Source organism: Ursus arctos, unplaced genomic scaffold (assembly GCF_023065955.2).
Source record: "Ursus arctos isolate Adak ecotype North America unplaced genomic scaffold, UrsArc2.0 scaffold_23, whole genome shotgun sequence".
In the NCBI taxonomy this organism is placed as follows: Eukaryota; Metazoa; Chordata; class Mammalia; order Carnivora; family Ursidae; genus Ursus; species Ursus arctos.
This window is the reverse complement of record NW_026622908.1, coordinates 36272665-36292655: the sequence shown is the minus strand read 5'-3', so window position 1 is coordinate 36292655 and position 19991 is coordinate 36272665. Positions and strand designations below refer to the sequence as shown.

Sequence of the window (19991 nt, the reverse complement as noted above, 5' to 3'; positions counted from 1 at the left end):
AAATTAGCCTTTTGGAGCAAGACAAGCCAGAGAAGGACTTTGAGGGTTAGGGGCAAACAGAGCATAACCAGAAAAAGATTGTTTCTTATGTAGTATTTTGTGTAGAAATGAAAGTATGTTAACCATCCAATTTCCCCATAATAAAGTATTGGCTAAACAACTAATGTATGAAAGAATATTGTTCACACCCTCTGGCCCCTGATGCATGTCCTCCAAAGAAGCCTTATTTTCTGGGAAGAATAAAAGCAGCTTTCATGCTCATTCACCTTACTGAATTCCTGTCTTCCTGGTAATATTTTGTTATCTTGTCAGCCATTCGGGGTTTTTAAGGAGATGATTTTTTGTGTGCGTCTTTTTTAATATTCTCTCTGTCATCTAGCGTTTTAGGTATAATTGACTTCTCAGTAACAAGTTCATTTATCAGTGATTTGCTAAAGTCAATAATCCCTAATTAGTTATAACATTAAAGCAGTGGCGATCGTGCAGGTTTACAGATAGGCAATGAAGAAGGTTTGTGGGACAGCACAGACCCTGGCTTTGCCTCTTTCTACCTGTGTGGCCAGGAAAAAAATCACTTAAACCCTCTGTGTCTTGACTTTAATTTCAGTCAAATGGAGACTACAATAAACCAATCATTTAAGGATCAAATGAATTAATATGGGTTTTATAGTAAGCCCTATAACCATGATATCAATTATTATTGTATTACTCTTGCTACTACTATTACTATCATTATTTGGGGTACACAGTGGTAAAATAAAGGAAAAGAATTGGGGAGACTATGTTCACAGGTGATGTTTTGAGCAGTTCCTCCAGCATCTTCTCTACACTCCCTTGGAATGTTCTGCCGAGCTCATCAAAGAGAGTTTAGCTCCACACCATTTTCAGCCTTGAGGGGATTAACAGTAACAATGAAAGGTAAATTTACCTGAGAGATTCCTTCTCTTTGAGATTTCCCAAAAATATAAGCCATTTAAGGTACTTTGAGGTTGGAAAATTGTATTTTAGTTTGTAATTTTTGTAGTAGTAATGAATGTCATGACTTTAAAGGAAACTTTTCCCAGTCTACCTAAACCCGTTGAATGGGATACTATAGCAAAATACTGTAGACTGGGGGAGTTTACATAGTAGCACCCAGCTCTTGGTTTTGGCTCAGGTCACGATCTCAGTGTTGGGAGATGGAGCCCCACGTCAGGCTTCACACTCTGCGGGGAATTGGCTTGAGGTTTATCTCTCTCCCTCTCCTTCTGCCCTTCCTGCCTCTTGCGCATGTGTTCTCTCTCTCTCTCTCTCTCTCAAGTAAATAAATAAATATATATATAAAATCTTAAAATAAAAAAAAACTATATTAAGGTCTCAGAGAAAGCTTACAGTTGTTAGTAAAGATTGAAGCCATGACACCTACAGGCAAACTGGGATTTTCATGCCACTGACCTACCAAAGTATCAGTTAATTGTTGATAAAAAGCAAATTGCTCCACACTTTAGTTCCTTGAAACAAAACTACTTATTAATTTTCACAATTATGTGGTTTGGTTTGGCTGGGCTGATCACTGCTTCAATTTCATTACTGGTTATTGGTCTATTCAGATTGTCAATTTCTTCTTGTTTCAGTTTTGGTAGTTTATAGGTTTCCAGAAGGCATCTATTTCTTCCAGGTTGCTTAATTTATTGGCATATAGTTGGTAATAATAATTTCTAATAATTGTCTCTCTTTCTTTGGTGCTAGTCGTGATCTCTCCCCTTACATTCATAATTTTATTAATTGGGTTCTTTCTCTTTTCTTTTGGATAAGTCTGGACAGAGGTTTATCGACTTACTAATTCTTCAAAGAACCAGCTTCTAGTTCCGTTGATCTGCTCTACTGGTTTTCTGGTTTCTATTTCATTGATCTCTGCTCTAATCTTTATTATTTCTCTTCTCCTGCTTGGTTTAGGTTGTATTTGCGGTTCTTTCTCCAGTTCCTTTAGGTGTAAGGTTAGCTGTGCATTCAGAATTTTTCTACTTTTTTGAGCCAAATACATTTGGCTATGTTTTTCCCCCTTAGGACCGCCTTTGCATTATCCCATAGGTTTGGGACCAATGTGTTTTCATTCTCATTGGTTTCCGTGAATTATTTAAGTTCTTCTTTAATTTCCTGGTCGACCCAAACATTCTTTAGCAGGATAGTCTTTAGCTTCCAAGTGTGTGAATTCCTTCCAAATTTTTTCTTGTGACTGAGTTCATTTCAAAGCATGTGGTCTGAAAATATGCAGGGAATAATCTCAATTTGTTGGTATCAGTCAAGACCTGTTTTGTGAGCCAGTATGTGATCTATTCTGGAGAGAGTTCCATGTGCATTCAAGAAGAATGAGTATTCTGCTGTTTCAGGGTGGAATGTTCTGTATATATCTATGAAGTCCATCCTGTCCCATGTGTCATTCAAACCTCTTGTTTTTTTGTTGATCTTCTGCTTAGATGATCTGTCTATTGCTGAGAGTGGAGTGTTGAGGTCTCCTACTATTCAAGTATGATTATCAATACGTTTCTTTCTTTTGGGTAACAGTTGGCTTATGTAGTTGGATGCTCCCATGTTGGGGGCATAGATATTTATAATTGTTAGGTCTTCTTGTTGGATAGACCCTTTAAGAATGATATAGTGTCCCTCTATAATTCTTTCTACAGTCTTTAGCTTAAAATCTAAATATGAGAATTGCTACCCCAACTTTCTTTTGAGGTCTGTTGGCATGCAAAATGGTTCTCCATCCCCTCACTTTCAGTCTGGATGTATCTTTAGGTTCAAAATGAGTCTCTTGTAGACAGCATATGGATGGGTCATGTCTTTTTCTCCAATCTGCAACCCTGTGCCCTTTTATCTGAGCATTTAGGCCATTCACATTGAGAGTGATTATTGAAAGACATGATTTTAGTGCCATCCTGTTGCCTGTGAAGTCCCTGTTCCTATAGATTCTCTCTGTAAATTTCTGGGCTATACTACTCTTGGGGTCTTTCTTTTATAGAAACCCCCTGAATATTTCTTGCAGGGCCGGCTTGGTGGTCACATAGTCTTTCAGTATCTGCTGGTCCTGGAAACTCCTTCTCTCTCCATCCATTCTGAATGACAGCCTTGCTGGATAAAGTATCCTTGGCTGCATGTTCTTCTCATTTTGTACCCTGAATATGTCTTGCCAGCCCTTTCTGGCTTGCCAGGTCTCTCTGGACAGGTTTGACATCATTCTGATGTTCCTCCCTCTGTACGTAAGAAATCTCTTCCCCCTCACTGCTTTCAGGATTACTCCCTTGGTTCTAAGATTTGCAAGTTTTACTATTATGTGTCCAGGCATTGATCTATTCTCTTTGATCTTGGGAGGGGGCCTCTTTGCCTCTGGGACACAAATGCTTGTTTCATTCCCCAGATTAGGGAAGTTCTCAGCTACAATTTGCTCTAGTATATCTTCTAGTCCTTTCTCTCTCTCTACCCCCTCAGGGATCCCAATAATTCTGACATTGGAATGTTTCATGGCATCATTAATCTCTCTCAGTCTGATCTCTTGGGCTTTCAGGAGTTTATCCCAGGCCTCCTCGGCATCCTTCTTTTCTATCATTCTATCTTCTAGCTCACTAATTCGTTCTTCAGCCTCATTTACCCTGGCTGTCAGAGTATCCAGTTCAGACTACATCTCATTCATAGCATTTTTACATTCGGCTTGATTAGATCTCATTTCTGCCATTAGAGATTCTATATCATCACTAACATTTTTCTCAAGCATAGATATCAACTTCATAATTGCTACTCTAAAGTGTATGTCTGACATCTTGCTTATATCCATATCCATCGGGTCTGTGGCAGAAGCCACAGTCTCTGATTCTTTTCTGTGTTTGGGGTTCCTCCTCTTAGTCATTCTGTTGCGGGGTGGTTGAGGGAATGTACAGAGTCCAGAGTATTAACCACGACCCAAGCAAGATGCACCTGTCTTATAGGGACCCTAGAGTTGTTGTTCTCTTGTTCTTCCAGCCTGTCTTCTGGGGGAAGGTCCTGCCCTGCTCTTACTCATGCAACCCTGCTTGGGCAGAGCTGCCCTGGCCCCTGTTGGGGCTGGGGGGCACTCAGTGAAAACTGGTTTTTGAGCTTTTGTTCTCCGGTGGCTTTCCATGTCTCTTCGGTGTCTTCGGAGAGTCAGAGCAGAAATGACCACACCCAAACCTCTGTCCTAGACCAGAGAAATCATGGTCTGGCCTTCACTGAGATCTCTAGGACACACAGTCTCCGTTTCTGTCTGTGCTGCTAAAAACCACAGCCTCCCGGCTGGTGTGCCCCACAACAGTTCTCCCAGAGGTCGATCGAAGGGCCAGGCATGTCTCTGCCCCTTGTGCTTCTAAACCCGCGAGCTGCCCACGTTCGCATGTACGTACCTGCGGCACCTGGGTCCTGTCTGGGGACTGCACTAAAGTTCTTTCCCCACTGCTACTAGTCTGCGAGTCTGTGCCCGGTCCCCAGCACAGGACCCTTTTGTGCTCCACTGAAATATCACCTTCTTGGGACGAGCTTATGGCATCTCCCTCCCCTTTCTGTTTATTTTCAATATCTGCCCACAGAATCACAGCTCCACATTTCGTACCTCAAGATGCTGGAGATTTTCTGCTTGTAGAGATCCAGATATATATTCTTACATCACAGGCTGATTTTGTGGGTGTTCAGAATGGTTGGTAGATATCTAACTAAGTTCAGGATACCAGTTGAAATAGGGTCCCTACTCCTCTGCCATCTTGCCTTTCTAGTACCTTGAAATCTAATCTGATCATAGAACCAATTCCACAAACCCCAGGACCAATTCCGAAAACTCACCCTTAATATTTTGTTCCTCAGGAACCACTCTTGGTATCAAAAGCTGTATTAATTAGGGTTCTCCAGGAAGAAGAACCTATAGGTTGTATGGAGAGAGAGAGGGAAAAAGAGGAAAAATTTATTTTATGGATTTGATTCATGGAATTGGGGGTCTGGTGGGGCCAAAATCTGCAGGGTAGGCCAGCAGGATGAAGACATAGGGATGAGTAGATGCTGCAGCTTGAAAGGGAAGTTAGTCTAGAGGCAGAATTCCCTCTTGCTCAGAGGGCCTCAGTCTTTTTTCTCTTAAGACTTTCAACTAATTAGATCAGGCCCACCCACATAACAGATGGTAGTCTGCTATACTCAAACCCTCCTCATTTAGTTGTTAATCTCATCTAAATAACACCTTCACGAGTAACATCCAGACCGGTATTTGAAAAAATATTTAAGGACTGTGGCCTAGCCATATTAACACATAAAATTGACTACTACGGCCCAGGAAATGACAAAAAACGATCTGATATAACTTCAAATCACAGTGGTATTACTTATGTTATTATATTAGAAAACTGTGAGGAAATCCCTTTAACAGCATTTTATTCACTAGAAACTCATCATATAAAATATTATGTCAAAATATGCAGTTACCTAGGTCTTCAAAATACATTGAATTTCAAAAAAATTCTCACACTGTTTAGTTTTAATCTTTAGAAAAAGATTAAACCCTTGGTCTAAGCAGTTACTGAAAGCAGTGTGACATTCTTTTAAAAATAGATACTTATTCTCCTCTCACTTCCGTTGGGATCCTGAAAAACCTCTGGGTTTTCACGCTCAATTGTCAGTGGACATTATTAGATGAAATCAAAAGAACCAAGTGAGTCCTATTTTTGCCACTGACTTGTTGGACACTCTACAAATCAGGCCACTTCTCTGCATCTCATTTTCTTAATGAAGGTCTCTGGATGATAGGATTTCCAATATCCTCATGCCTGGATATGCTTCAATTTCAGTATTTTTTACTTTAGGCATGCTGGGTTGAGTTTTTTCGTTTGTTTATTTGGTTGGCTTTTTTTTTTTTTCCCCAGCTTTGGGTTCCTTACTACTTCCATTGCATTCCCCTCTGTTTGAATTGTTTTCCCCCACACATTTCATGGCTAGCTTCCTGTCATCACTTATGTTTCAGGTTAAATGTCACCTCCTCAAAGACGAGGCTTTTGATGACCTTCCTCCCCTAATCACTAACCATCCCTGTAACTTGTTATGTTTTCTTCATGGGACTCGTCACTATCTGATGATATCTAACTGACTTCTTTACCGTGTTTATTGTCTGTTTCATAGCAACAATGTAAGCTCCGTGAAAGCAATCTTGTTTGTCTTATCTGTCTTTGTGCCCAGACTCAGACAGTGATGGGCACATCATATTACATAAATACGTGTTTAATCAGTCAATCACTGATGAACCAAACTCTAAGTGAGTGAACCCTAAGTCTGTGTAATTCTCAGCTAGCAGAAAGAGTATATCCAATGTATGTTCCATTGTGAAAGATCAAACAGACTAACGGAGACAAGGGAAAGAGAAATGCAATAAGGGTAAAGATACTAAAAATTTGCACGTTTAATAAGCCAAGTAATATCCGAGCAGGGACATGATCGAACCTACAGAGTGTATGGTACATTGAGTGAATGGTACATTGAGTGAAAACATGTGGTTTCTTCAAATCCTGGAAGACCACCCACTCTAAAGGAGTTATTTAAAAAGTACCAGGAAAGTTAAATGTCTGCTCAGTGTTACCCTCAATTAGTTCTTTTCTATACAACCAAGGTTACCAAGCCCTCTTTTTCATATAAAATATAAACTTCGGTCTCCGTTCCCCAGGGCAATAATAATTTGGGATGTGGGCTAGCCCAGCTATGGCTATCTGGTGAGATTCAAATCCTTGAAGCAGGAGGCATAGATTACCTTGATTAGTGAGTTTCCTATTTCTTAGGAAATTAAATTGGATGCTTAGAATGTTGATAAAGGGTTTAATACTGGTATTCACTTTGGGGTGCCTGGGTGGCTCAGTCGTGAAGCGTCTGCCTTTGGCTCAGGGCGTGATCCCAGCATTCTGGGATCAAGCCATCCATCAGGCTCCTCCATTGGGAGTCTGCTTCTTCCTCTCCCACTCCTCTGCTTGTGTTCCCTCTCTCGCTGGCTGTCTCTCTCTCTGTCAAATAAATAAATAAAATCCTTAAAAAAAATACTGGTCTTCACTTTGACAAGCATACCACAGATCACCCATTGACAGGAGATCCCAAGTGCAAGGACAGTTTTAGTTTGGACTCATTCTCTGGTAACAGGGGAGATCAACAACCATCCAACTACCTCCTGGGAGATGGAACTTATGGGATAAGACCCTACATCACAGAGCAATTTACTCCTCCCACGGCTTTTGTTGGGAAGGTTACTAAAGCCTCCATCCCACGGGGCAGCCTCTCCAGGCTCATGGTCCTCCTCTCTCTCTCCACCATAGCAGTCAGACCTCATCTGCCAGCTTCTGTCCCTTGTGAACATATCCAAGGAGACTGGCTCCATACACCTCCTTCCCTTCTCATGATAAAGGTAAGAGGAAGTCTTTTGCTGCCTCCTTCTAGAGTCACAATAGACCAGGCACGCGCTGACTCGCTGGCACTGGGCTAGAAAAGCGAGTAATGGTTTTACAAGTAGAGACTCTAGGATTTCAGAGCTCATTCAGCCCACAGCTTACGGTGTTTCTCTGAATTCCCTTGGAAGCCCTGTTCTTCTGATGAAAACGGTAATAACTAATCTTAGCCCAAAAAATATTGAAGTGATGGCTACTGTAAATTTGGGTAAGGTTTAAGGATTAATGTAAACCCTTTTCCTGTGAGGTGCTTCATTTAATCCTCTGCTATGAAGCAGGTATTACTAATATCATCCCTTTAATAGATTCAAAGAAAGGGGAGAATTAACATTTATTATGCAACTTAATAGGTTTCACACATCAAACCAATGGTCTGAATACTTTATCCCATTTAATTTCATCAGCTCCATTAGGTGAATATTATTATTTACATCTTCTAAATATGAGGAAACAGAAATTAATGTGAGTTCATCTGCCCCGGTGACACTGCTATTAATAACTGATTGGGATCCTACCTCGACCTGGTATTGCCAAATCCGCTAACCCCATTATTTTACACAGTGCTGACTCAGCAATTCGAGAGCCATCCAGTCTAGACTCCTTGTCTTTCCAGAATGCACATGGACAAGGTTTCCCACCACACTCTGGCCACCTGGGGCTGGCCTGGCTGGAGAGGTAAGAAGGAAGATGCAGATACGATGTGGGATGTGACTTGGAGATACTGAGGGGGGTGTGGATTCATGAACAGATGCCAGCCTGGGCAGATTTCTGGGGATGTGGCTGAGGTGCTCATACCTTGCCTCTGTCCTATGCAACATGCTTACTAACCCCTTGGAATAACAAGGGGATCATATGTGGATGTAATAAGTTTCACTCTCTTTGAACCATAAAATCCACTATTTCGTCTGGCCAGAATATGGACCTCATTACTCTGCCCACCTCTTTTCTAGTTAATTCCTGTTTTTCAGATCTTCGCTTAAATATGACTTCCTCTAGGAAGCCGTTTCAGAATCCCCTAATCACAAACTGTGCCAGGGTCATATGCTGTATAATCTTAGAACACACTGCTCCTTTAAGCCTCAATCACAGATTTATTTACATAAATATATCATCATACATATAAAATATCTGTAATACAATATAAGTCATAAATACAAATATAAATACACCGGATTCTTTAACAGCTTCTCTCTTTAGGATAACCAACTACTTGGCAACACTGTGCCCTTTTGATCACCATTGTATGCGGGGCTTAGCACTTAATCAATACAAAATAAAGGTGAGGGATTGCAGGAAGGCTAGTTAAGATGTGGAGCCACAAATTGAAGGTTTTATAAAATGTCGACCTCAACAGACTAGAGCAGTGAACCAGTGGTAAAGGGATGATGATGTACGTAACTGATGGTTATTGAACACCGCATCTGAAACAAATGATGTACTATATGTTGGCTAATTGTATTTAAATTTTTAAAAAAGGAATGATGAGCATGTTCCCGTTCTCTGAAAATGAAAAACAAAAATGTTTAGAGTTTTAGTATCCAAGTCTGAAGAGACTATCAAAACAATCAAACACAAGAAGTGGATTAATCTAATTTTGGTTAGACTGAAGAAATAGACAGCCAATGCACAGATAGGTGATATCCAGATCTTTTTAAACCTTTTTTTAAAATAATACTTAGTTTTATTAGTCACCATACAATACATCCCCAGTTCTTGATGCAATGTTCCATGATTCATTAGTTGTGTATAACACCCGGTGCTCCATGCAATACGTGCCCTCCTTAATACCGATCACCGGCCTATCCCAATCCCCCACCCCCCTCCCCTCTGAAGCCCTCAATTTGTTTCCCAGAGTCCACAGTCTCTCATGCTTCATTTCCCTTTCTGTTATACCCCCCTTTCATTCTTCCCTTCCTTCTCCTACCTATCTCCCCACTATTCCTTATGTTCCATAAATGAGTGAAACCATACGATAATTGTCTTTCTCTGCTTAACTTATTTCACTTTGCATAATCTCCTCCAGTCCCACCATGTTGCTGCAAATGTTGTGTAATCGTTCTTTCTGATGGCTTAGTAATATTCCATTGTATATATGGACCATGTCTTCTTAACCCAGTCATCTGTTGAAGGGCATCTCGACTCCTTCCACGATTTAGCTATTGTGGACAATGCTGCTATGAACATTGGGGTGCATATGGCCCTTCTCTTCACTACGTCTGTATCTTTGGGGTAAATACCCAGTAGTGCAATGGCTGGATCATAGGGTAGCTCAATTTTTAACTTTATAAGGGACCTCCACACTGTTTTCCAGAGTGGCTGTACCATCTTGCATTCCCAACAACAGTGTAGGAGGGATCCCCTTTCTCCACATCCTCTCCAACATTTGTTGTTTCCTGCCTTGTCCATTTTTGCCATTCTAACTGGTGTAAGGTGGTATCTCAATGTGGTTTTGATTTGAATTTCCCTGATGGCTAGTGATTTCGAACATTTTTTCATGTGACATTTCTATGTCTTCATTGGAAAAGTGTCTATTCATATCTTCTGCCCATTTATTGATTTGATTATTTGTTTCACGTGTATTGAGTTTGAGAAGTTCTTTATAGATCTTGGATACAAGTCTTTTATCTGTAGTGTCATTTGCAAATATCTTCTCCCATTCCGTGGGCTGCCTCTTAGTTTTTTTTTACTGTTTCCTTGGCAGTGCAGAAGATTTTGATCTTGATGAAGTCCCACAAGTTCATTTTTTCTTTTGTTTCATTTGCCTTTGGAGATGTGTCATGAAAAAAGTTGCTGTGGCCGATGTCAAAGAGGTTGCAGCCTATGTTCTCCTCTAGGATTTTGATGGATTCCTGTCTCACATCGAGGTCTTTCAACCATTTGGAGTTTATCTTTGTGTATGGTGTGAGAGAGTGGTCAAGTTTCATTCTTTTGCATATAGCTGTCCAATTTTCCCAGCACCATTTATTGAAGAGACTGTCTTTTTTCCACTGGATGTTTTTTCCTGCTTTGTCAAAGATTAGTTGCCCAAACAGCCAAGGGTCCATTTCTGGGTTCTCTATTTTGTTCCATTGGTCTATGTGTCTGTTTTTGTGCCAGTACCATGCTGTCTTTGTGATCACAGCTTTGTAGTATAGCTTGAAATCTGCCAACATGATGCCCCCAGCTTTGTTTTTCCTTTTCAACAATTCCTTGGAGATTCGGGGTCTTTTCTGGTTCCACACAAATTTAAGGGCTGTTTGTTCCAGTTCTTTGAAAAATGTCATTGGTATTTTGATCGGGATGGCATTGAAAGTGTAGATTGCTCTGGGTAGCGTAGACATTTTAACTATGTTTATTCTTCCGATCCATGAGCATGGAATATTTTTCCATCTTTTTGTGTCTTCTTCAATGTCTTTCGAGAGTGATTTGTAATTTCTAGAATATAGATCCTTTATGTCTCTGGTTACGTTAATTCCGAGATAATGTATGATTTTTGGTGCTATTGTAAATGGAATTGATTCCCTAATTTCTATTTCTTCAGTCTCATTGCTCGTGTATAGAAATGCAACTGATTTCTGAGCATTGATTTTGTATCCCGCCACATTACTGAATTGTTCTATAAGTTCTAGTAGTTTGGGGGTGGAGTCTTTTGGGTTTTCTATATAGAGTATCATGTTATCTGCGAAGAGAGACAGTTTGACTTCTTCTTTGCCAATTTGGATACCTTTTATCCCTTTTTGTTGTCTGATTGCTGTTGCAAGGACTTCTAGTACTATGTTGAACAATAATGGCGAGAGCGGGCATCCTTGTCATGTTCCTGATCTTAAGGGAAAGGCTTTCAGCTTTTCCCCATTAAGAATTATATTCTCTGTGGGCTTTTCATAGATGGTTTTTATGAAATTGAGGAATGTATCCTCTATCCCTACACTCTGAAGGGTTTTAATCAGGAAAGGATGTTGTATTTTGTCAAATGCTTTTTCTGCATCAATTGAGAGGATCATATGGTTCTTGACTCTTTTCTTGTTGATATGATCTATCACACCGATTGATTTGCAAATGTTGAACCACCCTTGCATCCCAGGGATGAATCCCACTTGGTCATGGTGGATAATCCTTTTAATGTACTGTTGGATCCTATTAGCTAGGATCTTGTTGAGAATCTTGGCGTCCATATTCATCAGGGAAATTGGTCTGTAATTCTCCTTTTTGATGGGGTCCTTGCCTGGTTTGGGGATCAAGGTAATACTGGCCTCATAGAATGAGTTTGGTAGTTTTCCTTCTGTTTCTATTTTTTGAAACAGCTTCAGGAGAATAGGTATTATTTCTTCTTTGAATGTTTGGTAGAATTCCCTGGGGAATCCGTCAGGCCCTGGACTCTTGTTTTTGGGGAGGTTTTTGATCACTGCTTCATCTCTTCATAGTTAATTGGTCTGTTTAAGTCATCAATTTCTTCCTGTTTCAGTCTTGGTAGTTTATAGATTTCCAGGAAGGCATCCATTTCTTCCAGGTTGTTTAAATTATTGGCATAAAACTGTTGATAAAAGTTTCTAATGATCCTTCCTATTTCATTGGTGTTGGCTGTGACCTCTCCCCTTTCATTCATAATTTTATTAATTTGGGTCCTTTCTCTATTCTTCTGAATAAGTCTTGCCAGTGGCTTATCGATCTTATTTATTCTTTCAAAGAACCAGCTTCTAGTTCTGTTGATCTGCTCTACTGTGCTCCTGGTTTCTAATTCATTGATCTCTGCTCTAATCTTGATTACCTGCCTTCTTGTGCGTGGGTTAGGCCTATTCTTCTGTTCCACCTCCAGCTTCTTGAGGTGAGAATATAAAAACTGCATTTTAGATTTTTCTCTTCTTTTGAGTGAGGCTTGGATGGCTATGTATTTTCCCCTTAGGACTGCCTTTGCAGTGTCCCATAGGTTTTGGACCGATGTGTTTTCATTCTCATTGGTCTCCAGAAATTACTTAAACTGATTTTTAATTTCCTGGTTTACCCAATCATTTTTGAGCAGGATCATTCTTAGTTTCCAAGTGTTTGTATTTCTTCCAAATTTTTCCTTGTGATTCAGTTCCAGTTTCAAAGCATTGTGGTCTAAGAATATGCAGGGAATAATCTCAGTCTTCTGGTACTGGTCAAGACTTGTTTTGTGACCCAGTATATGGTCTATTCTGGAGAAAGTTCCATGTGCATTCAAAAAAGAATGAGTATTCTGTTGTTCTGGGGTGTAGTGTTCTGTATATATCGATGAGGTCCCTCTGTTTCAGTATGTCATTCAAAGCTTTTGTTTTTTTGTTGACTTTCTGCTTAGGTGATCTGTCTATTGCTGAGAGCGGAGTGTTGAGGTCCCCTACTATTAATGTATTTTTATCTATATGTCTCTTTATTCTGGTTAAGAGTTGGCTTATGTATCTAGCTGCTCCCCTGTTGGGGACATATATATTTATAATTGTCATATCCACTTGTTGGATACATCCTTTAAGAATAATATAGTGCCCTTCTGTATCTTTCACTACAGTCTTTAGTTTAAAATCTAATCTGTCTGATATGAGAATTGCTACCCCAGCTTTCTTTTGGGGTCCATTGGCATGAAGAATGGTTTTCCATCCCTTCACTTTCAGTCTGGATGTATCTTTAGGTTCAAAATGAGTCTCTTGCAGACAGCAAATGGATGGGTCATGTCTTTTTGTCTAGTCTGCAACCCTGTAGCATATTATGGGAGCATTTAGGCCATTCACATTGAGAGTGATTATTGAGAGATATGATTTTAATGATGTCATGTTTCCTGTGAAGTCTTTGTTTCTATAGATTGTAAATTTCTGTTCTGTATCACTCTTGGGGCCTTTTTACTTTTATAGAACCCCCCCTAATATCTCCTGTAGGGCTGGTTTCATGGTTACAAATTCCTTGAGTTTCTGCCGATCCTGGAAGGTCCTTATCTCTCCATCAATTCTGAATGACAGCCTAAATGGATAAAGGATCCTTGGCTGCATGTTCTTCTCAGATAGAGCTTTGAAAATACTCTGCCAACCCTTCCTAGCCTGCCAGGTCTCTGTAGACAGGTCTGACGTTATTCTGATATTTTTCCCTCTGTACGTAAGGACTTTCTTCCCCCTGGCCGCTTTCAATACTGTATCCTTGGATCTAATATTTGCGAATTGTACTATGACGTGACGTGGTGTAGGTCTGTTCTCATTGACCTTGGGAGGGGTCCTCTCTGCTTCCTGGACACGAATGCTTTTTTCCTTTGCCAGATTAGGGAAGTTCTCAGCTACAATTTGTTCAAATATCTCTTCTAGACCTCTCTCTTTCTCCACCCCCTTGGGGATGCCAATGATTCTGACATTGGAACGTTTCATTGAGTCAGTAATCTCCCGTAATCTACATTCTTGAGATTGGATTTTTTTTGAGGCAAGTTTCTGTTTTAGCTTTCTCTTCTACCATCCCTTCCTCCAATTCACTAATTCGTTCTTCCACCTCATTTACCCTGGCTGTCAGAGCATCTAATTTAGACTGCATTTGATTCATAGCATTTTTAATTTCTGCCAGACTCGCTCTCATTTCTGCCCTTAGAGATTCTATATACTTGTTAATATTTTCATTAATAGTTTTTTCAAACCTACACATCATCTTGACCATTGTTACTCTGAACTCCATTTCTGACAATTTGGTTATATCCATATCCATCAGTTCTGTGGCCAAGGCCACAGACTCATTATCTTTTCTTTGCTGGGGGGGGATTTCTCCTTCTCGTCATTCTGATGAGGAGAGGTTGTGGGGATGCCCAGAGCCCAAGTTATTGACCAGGACACAGACAGTATGCACTTGTTTTATAGGGACCTTAGGGATGTCGGCTTCCTGATTTTTCAGGCTTCCTTCAGGGCAAGGGGCCTGCCGCGCTGATATTCAGGAAACCCTGTTTGGGTAGAGTTGCCCCGTCCCCTGTGAGGGGGGATGGGGACGGGCACAATGTGAGCTGGTATTTCCGGACTTTTGTTCTCTGGTGGCTTTCCCTGGCGGTTTTCTGTGCCACTTCTGAGAGTCAGAGCAGCAATGGCCGTATCCTAGCCTCTCTCTCAGAAGAGAGAGATCATAGTTCGCTCTCCACTGAACTCTCTTGGCCACTTTAACTCTGTTACTATCGGTGCTGCTAAAAACCCTGAAGTGACCCACTGCCTGTGTCCCAGCCCTCACTTCCAGGGCCGGCGTGTCTCTGTCCTTTGTGCTTCTAACACTGCCAGCCGCCCCCCCCCCCCCCCAGTTCCCACGCATGCTCCTGAGCTCCCGAGCTCCCTGTTTCAGTATGGTTCACGGGCACTCTGGAGCGCAGGTTTTCAGTCTGGTCGCACGTGCACTCCTGAGCTCTCGGTTTCAGTCTAGTTCGAGTGTACGCTCCGGAGCTCCTGTTTTCAGTTTGGACACGCGCACGCTCCCGAGCTCCAGGTTTAATCCAGTTCCAGTGAGCACTCTAGAGCTCTAGTTTTCAGTCTGGTTGCACGCGCTCCTGGCTCATGGTCTCAGTCTGCTCTCTTGGGGGTGCCAGTCCACCAGTCCGGCGCGCTCCCCAGTGCAGGTGGCTACTGCTTTCCGATGTCCGTGTGTGGAGGCTCCCTCCCCCTTCCGTTTCTCTTCCTATATCTGTGCGCGGATTCACAGCTCCCCGTTTCATACCTCAACACTCAGTGCTAGAGATGTCAGTTTGTAGAGATCCAGGTATATCTTCCTGCATCTCAGGCTGATTCCGTGGGTTTTCAGGATGGTCTGGTAGATATCCAGCTCGACTCGGGACCAGCTGAGAAAGGGTCTCCTATTCCTCCGCCATCTTTTCTCCTCCTTGCAAAAATTGGTCACTTTTCTGTTCGTAGAATTTCTGCTACTCTTTTCGTCATTCTCCGGTTGCATTCATAGGTATTCAGAATGGTTTGGTAGCTCTCTCGCTGAATTCCTGGGACCAGGAGAACTTTAGGTCTCCTGCTCCTCTGCCGTCTTGGGACGCTGAGCTGAAGCTCAACTCCTGTTTTAAACTGGGTTCCTTGCAGAAAGTGGTCGCTTTTCTGTTCATATAGTTGCTGCTATTCTTTTCTTCATTCTCCAGTTGAGTTTGTAGGTGTTCGGAATGGTCTGATAGCTATCTAGCTGACATCCTGGGACCAGGTGAAATTAAAGCCTCCTGCTCCTCCGCCATCTTGGACTCCAGATCTTTTTAAACTTGACCATCCCTGTGATCTCTCCCATGCACTACACTTCTAATTAAGTTATTTAAAATGAGAGCAGTTCCAGGGCTAAAATTGTGAGACATATCAAAACCATGTCATTCAAGGAATACCAAAAGGAAATTGGGAAAACGATTTAGGGCTACATGATAAGAGCTCTTAGTTCCTAAAGTGTTTCATGGAGAAATGGCCCAATGGGATAGAACAGAGTGACATGTACAAGTTACAGAGGCAGATTTCAGCCATCACAAGATGAATCCTTGAGGGAATGATACCATCCAACAACAAAGCAAGCAAGTCAGGAGGTAATGACATTCCCTAGGCTTTGAAGATGACCTGATGTTCAGATATTGTATGGAAGATTCAAGTATCTGACAGAGGACTGAACTAGGCAATTTCTGAGGTCCTCTCCAGCATTCGTGGCCAAAGATAACTCAATTATAAACATTTTATTATAGATCCTGGAAAACACCATTAAAATGACAGAAGTACGGTTATCATATAATTCTCCAAAGTCATCATTAGTACACAGATTCCAAAGCCCTCTGGCAGATATAAGTGGAAAACTAGCCCTAGATGAGTTTGCTGTTGCCTTCTACGTGTTATATTCGTTAGTGCCAAGATTTTCTCCACAATGCAGCCCTAATGCTGGTTACCAAGCTTTCCGTGAGGGTTCTTAAATAGGTGATTTGACTCTGAAATCATCTTAAAAGTGAAAGAGAAAATGACAGAAAGTATAACAACATGCTTTTCATAGTGTATCCATGCAACATATATTTACTGAATGCCTATAATTCATACATTAGGCTTAGTGATATGGGAGATAAAAATATAACTAAGGATAGATGGCTGCCCTTGAACTTACTAACAATAATGCTCATAGGGAAAGGGAGGGACAAATGAATGGGAAGAAATCAGAGAGGGACACAAATCATGAGACTCGACTCTGGGAAACAAACTGAGGGTTCTGGAAGGGGAGGTGGGTGGGGTGACTGGGTGATGGGCATTAAGGAGGGCATGTGATGTGATGGGCACTGGATGTATACGGAACTGATGAATCACTGAACACTACATCAGAATCTAATGATGGACTGTATTTGGCTAATTGAATTTCAATTAAATAAATAATAATGATCTGCAATTGGGCTGCTCTTACTATGGACTATGCATTGCGGTAGTTACTTTACATAATGATCTCCTTTAATCCAAACACAACCCTCAGAACCAGGTATAATTATTATTCCTATTTCTCAGATAAAGAAGTTAGGACTCTGAGAAATATATGTTGCCTAGCATCCCAGAGCCAGGACTTGGGATTATACAAACCACATCATTTAATTTCAAACTGATCCCACACACTGATGCACTGCCCCTACTCCTCATGTTTTAATGAAATGTTGAATATGACAGATGACATTAGAAATCATTCAGAGCGTGATTGAAGGTCAGAACAGGAGAAGAGAATGAATAGGAGTTCGCACCCTACGTGCTCTGAATGTTTGTGACAGTCTAATTACATTTCTCCCTAAATTTGCGACACAGACCTGGGTCCATCTGGATGATCTGTCCCAGAGTGGTGCTTCTGAATTAAGATTTTTCTTTAAAGCTCTTCATAAATAATTAATGTTGAAATTAGGCAAATTGAAACAAGATCACAAGTCCCCTCTTTTCCTTCTTGAACATGAGTTGATCTTGGGAAAACAGTAGAATAGATGCCCTTTGTGAGTTATGTCTGTTTATTCCAAGGTTTTCAAAGAAGCAAGAAATCCAGGAAGTTGGATTTCCCTCTAGCCCCTTAGAGGAGAAGAAAAATAGATAGAGACTGACTGTCTTTCTTATTCATCCCCAAACTCACAGGAAGGAATCTCAGCTCTCCAACAGTTCATGATCACATATTTCCCCATACCACCACAAGCCAGGAGGAGCCCTATGATAAAACTCCCCATTTCCTCAAGTCCTGCTATCTCCTGATTACTTATGGAGAGAGAAACCAGGAGAGGGAAGGTTTTGTTTCTGAGGCTCATCCCTGATACTGTTGATCTCAGACCTATGTGAGCTCTTTGTCCATGGGCCTAGTTTTCTTTCTTCCTTTTCCACCATATGACTAGGTTTCAGTGTTATATCCATATATGTGTGAGTCAATACCTCATGAACCATTGTGTGTCCACAAATATATGAATGAATGAGTGAATGAATGAATAGCTTCTACCTCTCACCGTCATGACCCCTCCTTTCAAGAACGCTCGGATACGTTCTTGCGAATTTACTGAAAGCATTAATTTTCATTCCACATCCACTAAAAATCATTTTGAAGACCATAAACTTCCTCTGCCTCATTTTCTCAAAAGATTCTTACACAATTTAGGCCAACTCTTGGCACTTAGAAATTAAGTTGTAGATACTTATGTGAAGACACTTGATAAAAGAGGAGGAAAAGAGAAAAATTAGATCTAATAATTCTCTGTTTCTAACTCCAGACCTGCTTAGATTAGATCATGGCTCAAAATGTGAACTAATATATCGTTGGTCCAATGTTTCCTCCTGTCTTTGTAACTCTCCGCAGAGAAAATCTGTTCGCTCAATGATCTGGGGAAATCACTCACTGTTGATGGAATTTGTGTTCCTGGCCTATCCCTCCCAACCAGAGCTCCGTGCCTTGTCCTTCCTTGGAGTCAGCCTAGTTTATACCTTGATAATCAGTGGGAATGTGCTAATTATAATGGCCATCCAGACAGAAGCCCGCCTACACACACCCATGTACTATTTCCTGGGCAGCCTCTCAGGAGTAGAAGTCTGCTACACGGCTGTGGTGGTGCCCCACATCCTGGCCAACACCCTGCAGTCAGAGAAGACCATCACCCTCCTGGGCTGCGCCATTCAGATGATCTTCCTCATTGGGCTTGGCAGTGCTGATTGCTTCCTCTTGGCCGTCATGGCCTATGACCGCTATGTTGCCATTTGCCATCCCTTGCAGTACCCTCTCACCATGACTTTAACTCTCTGTGGCCGTTTGGTCATGGCCTCTGTGGTCATTGGCTTGTTCCTGTCCATACAACTGGTGGCTTTCATCTTCTCTCTGCCATTCTGCCGGACTCGCACTATCGAGCACTTCTTTTGTGATGCCCCACCAGTGATGCGGCTTGTTTGTGCCAACAGCCACATCCATGAGCTGTCAGTGCTCGTGGCAGCCACACTGGCCATTGCCATCCCTTTCTTCTTCATTGCCACCTCCTATGTCTTCATTGTGGCTGCCGTGCTCAAGATCCACTCAGCAGCTGGGCGTCACCGGGCCTTCTCCACCTGCTCCTCCCACCTGTCTGTGGTCCTGCTGCAGTACGGCTGCTGTGCCTTCATGTACTTGCGCCCCAGCTCCAGCTACTACCCCAAGCAAGATCAGTTCATCTCACTGGTGTACACACTGGGAACTCCAGTGCTCAACCCGCTTATCTACACCCTGAGGAACAGCGACATGAAGGGGACCCTGGGGAGACTGCTTACCAGGAATTGCCTCTCCCAGAACAACTAGGGGAGCGTCCAACCTTCAGGCAAGGGTTTGATTCCAGCTCATGCAAATCTCCATGCAACTGGGATTTCTCTCAGAAAATGCTAAGAGTAATCTTTTAAAAATGGCATAAACTATCTGGATATCGTTTAGCTACGTGTATCAGAGACCTTTAAAATGCTTCTACTATTTCACTCAGTAATTCTCTTCTAGAAAGGAAATTAACTAATGAGCATAACAATGAAAGTGAGAAGTATAACACTGCATCTCAGGTATCAGCTGGAAAGGCATGGCTCATTCAATAAATTTTGACTGAAAAAAATAATAATAGGATTATATATAGAAATCTGAGTAAAGGAACCAATACGGTGGCAACACATTTCATCCTAGCAGTCGCAAGAAGCCACGATCATTCCTAGACCTCACAGACGCAAGAGGGTACAGTATTATCAGAGACCTGTAAGAGCTAGGTTTATGGAGAGAAAACACTTGGTAGGAACTGTGGCTTTGGGGGGAAGAAGCAACAGTTGACAGAACTACGGCCAAGCAAGGAGAGAGCAGGGAGATAAATACCCCAACCTCTCTCTGTTTGTACCCTCCCAACTTGTGCCCTGTTTCCCATTGGCCAAACCCAACTGGAAGCAAGAGGGAAGTGTGGACTGAATGATTCAGTTCTCAGAAATTAGCCTTTTGGAGCAAGACAAGCCAGAGAAGGACTTTGAGGGTTAGGGGCAAACAGAGCATAACCAGAAAAAGATTGTTTCTTATGTAGTATTTTGTGTAGAAATGAAAGTATGTTAACCATCCAATTTCCCCATAATAAAGTATTGGCTAAACAACTAATGT

General features: G+C 41.6%; 1 protein-coding gene across 1 annotated transcript; it reads left to right on the top strand.

Annotated features, from left to right (window-relative positions):
- The first annotated feature begins 18224 nt into the window (after nucleotides 1–18224).
- LOC113249981 (olfactory receptor 10W1-like) lies at nucleotides 18225–19169 on the top strand. Its single transcript, XM_026491408.3, has one exon. It carries the CDS (start codon nucleotides 18225–18227, stop codon nucleotides 19167–19169), a length of 945 nt encoding a protein of 314 aa, XP_026347193.3.
- Nucleotides 19170–19991: the final 822 nt, after the last annotated feature.

Coding starts and splice junctions, on each gene's coding strand:
- LOC113249981 (XM_026491408.3), top strand. CDS start 18,225: ATGATCTGGGGAAATCACTCACTGTTGATGGAATTTGTGTTCCTGGCC.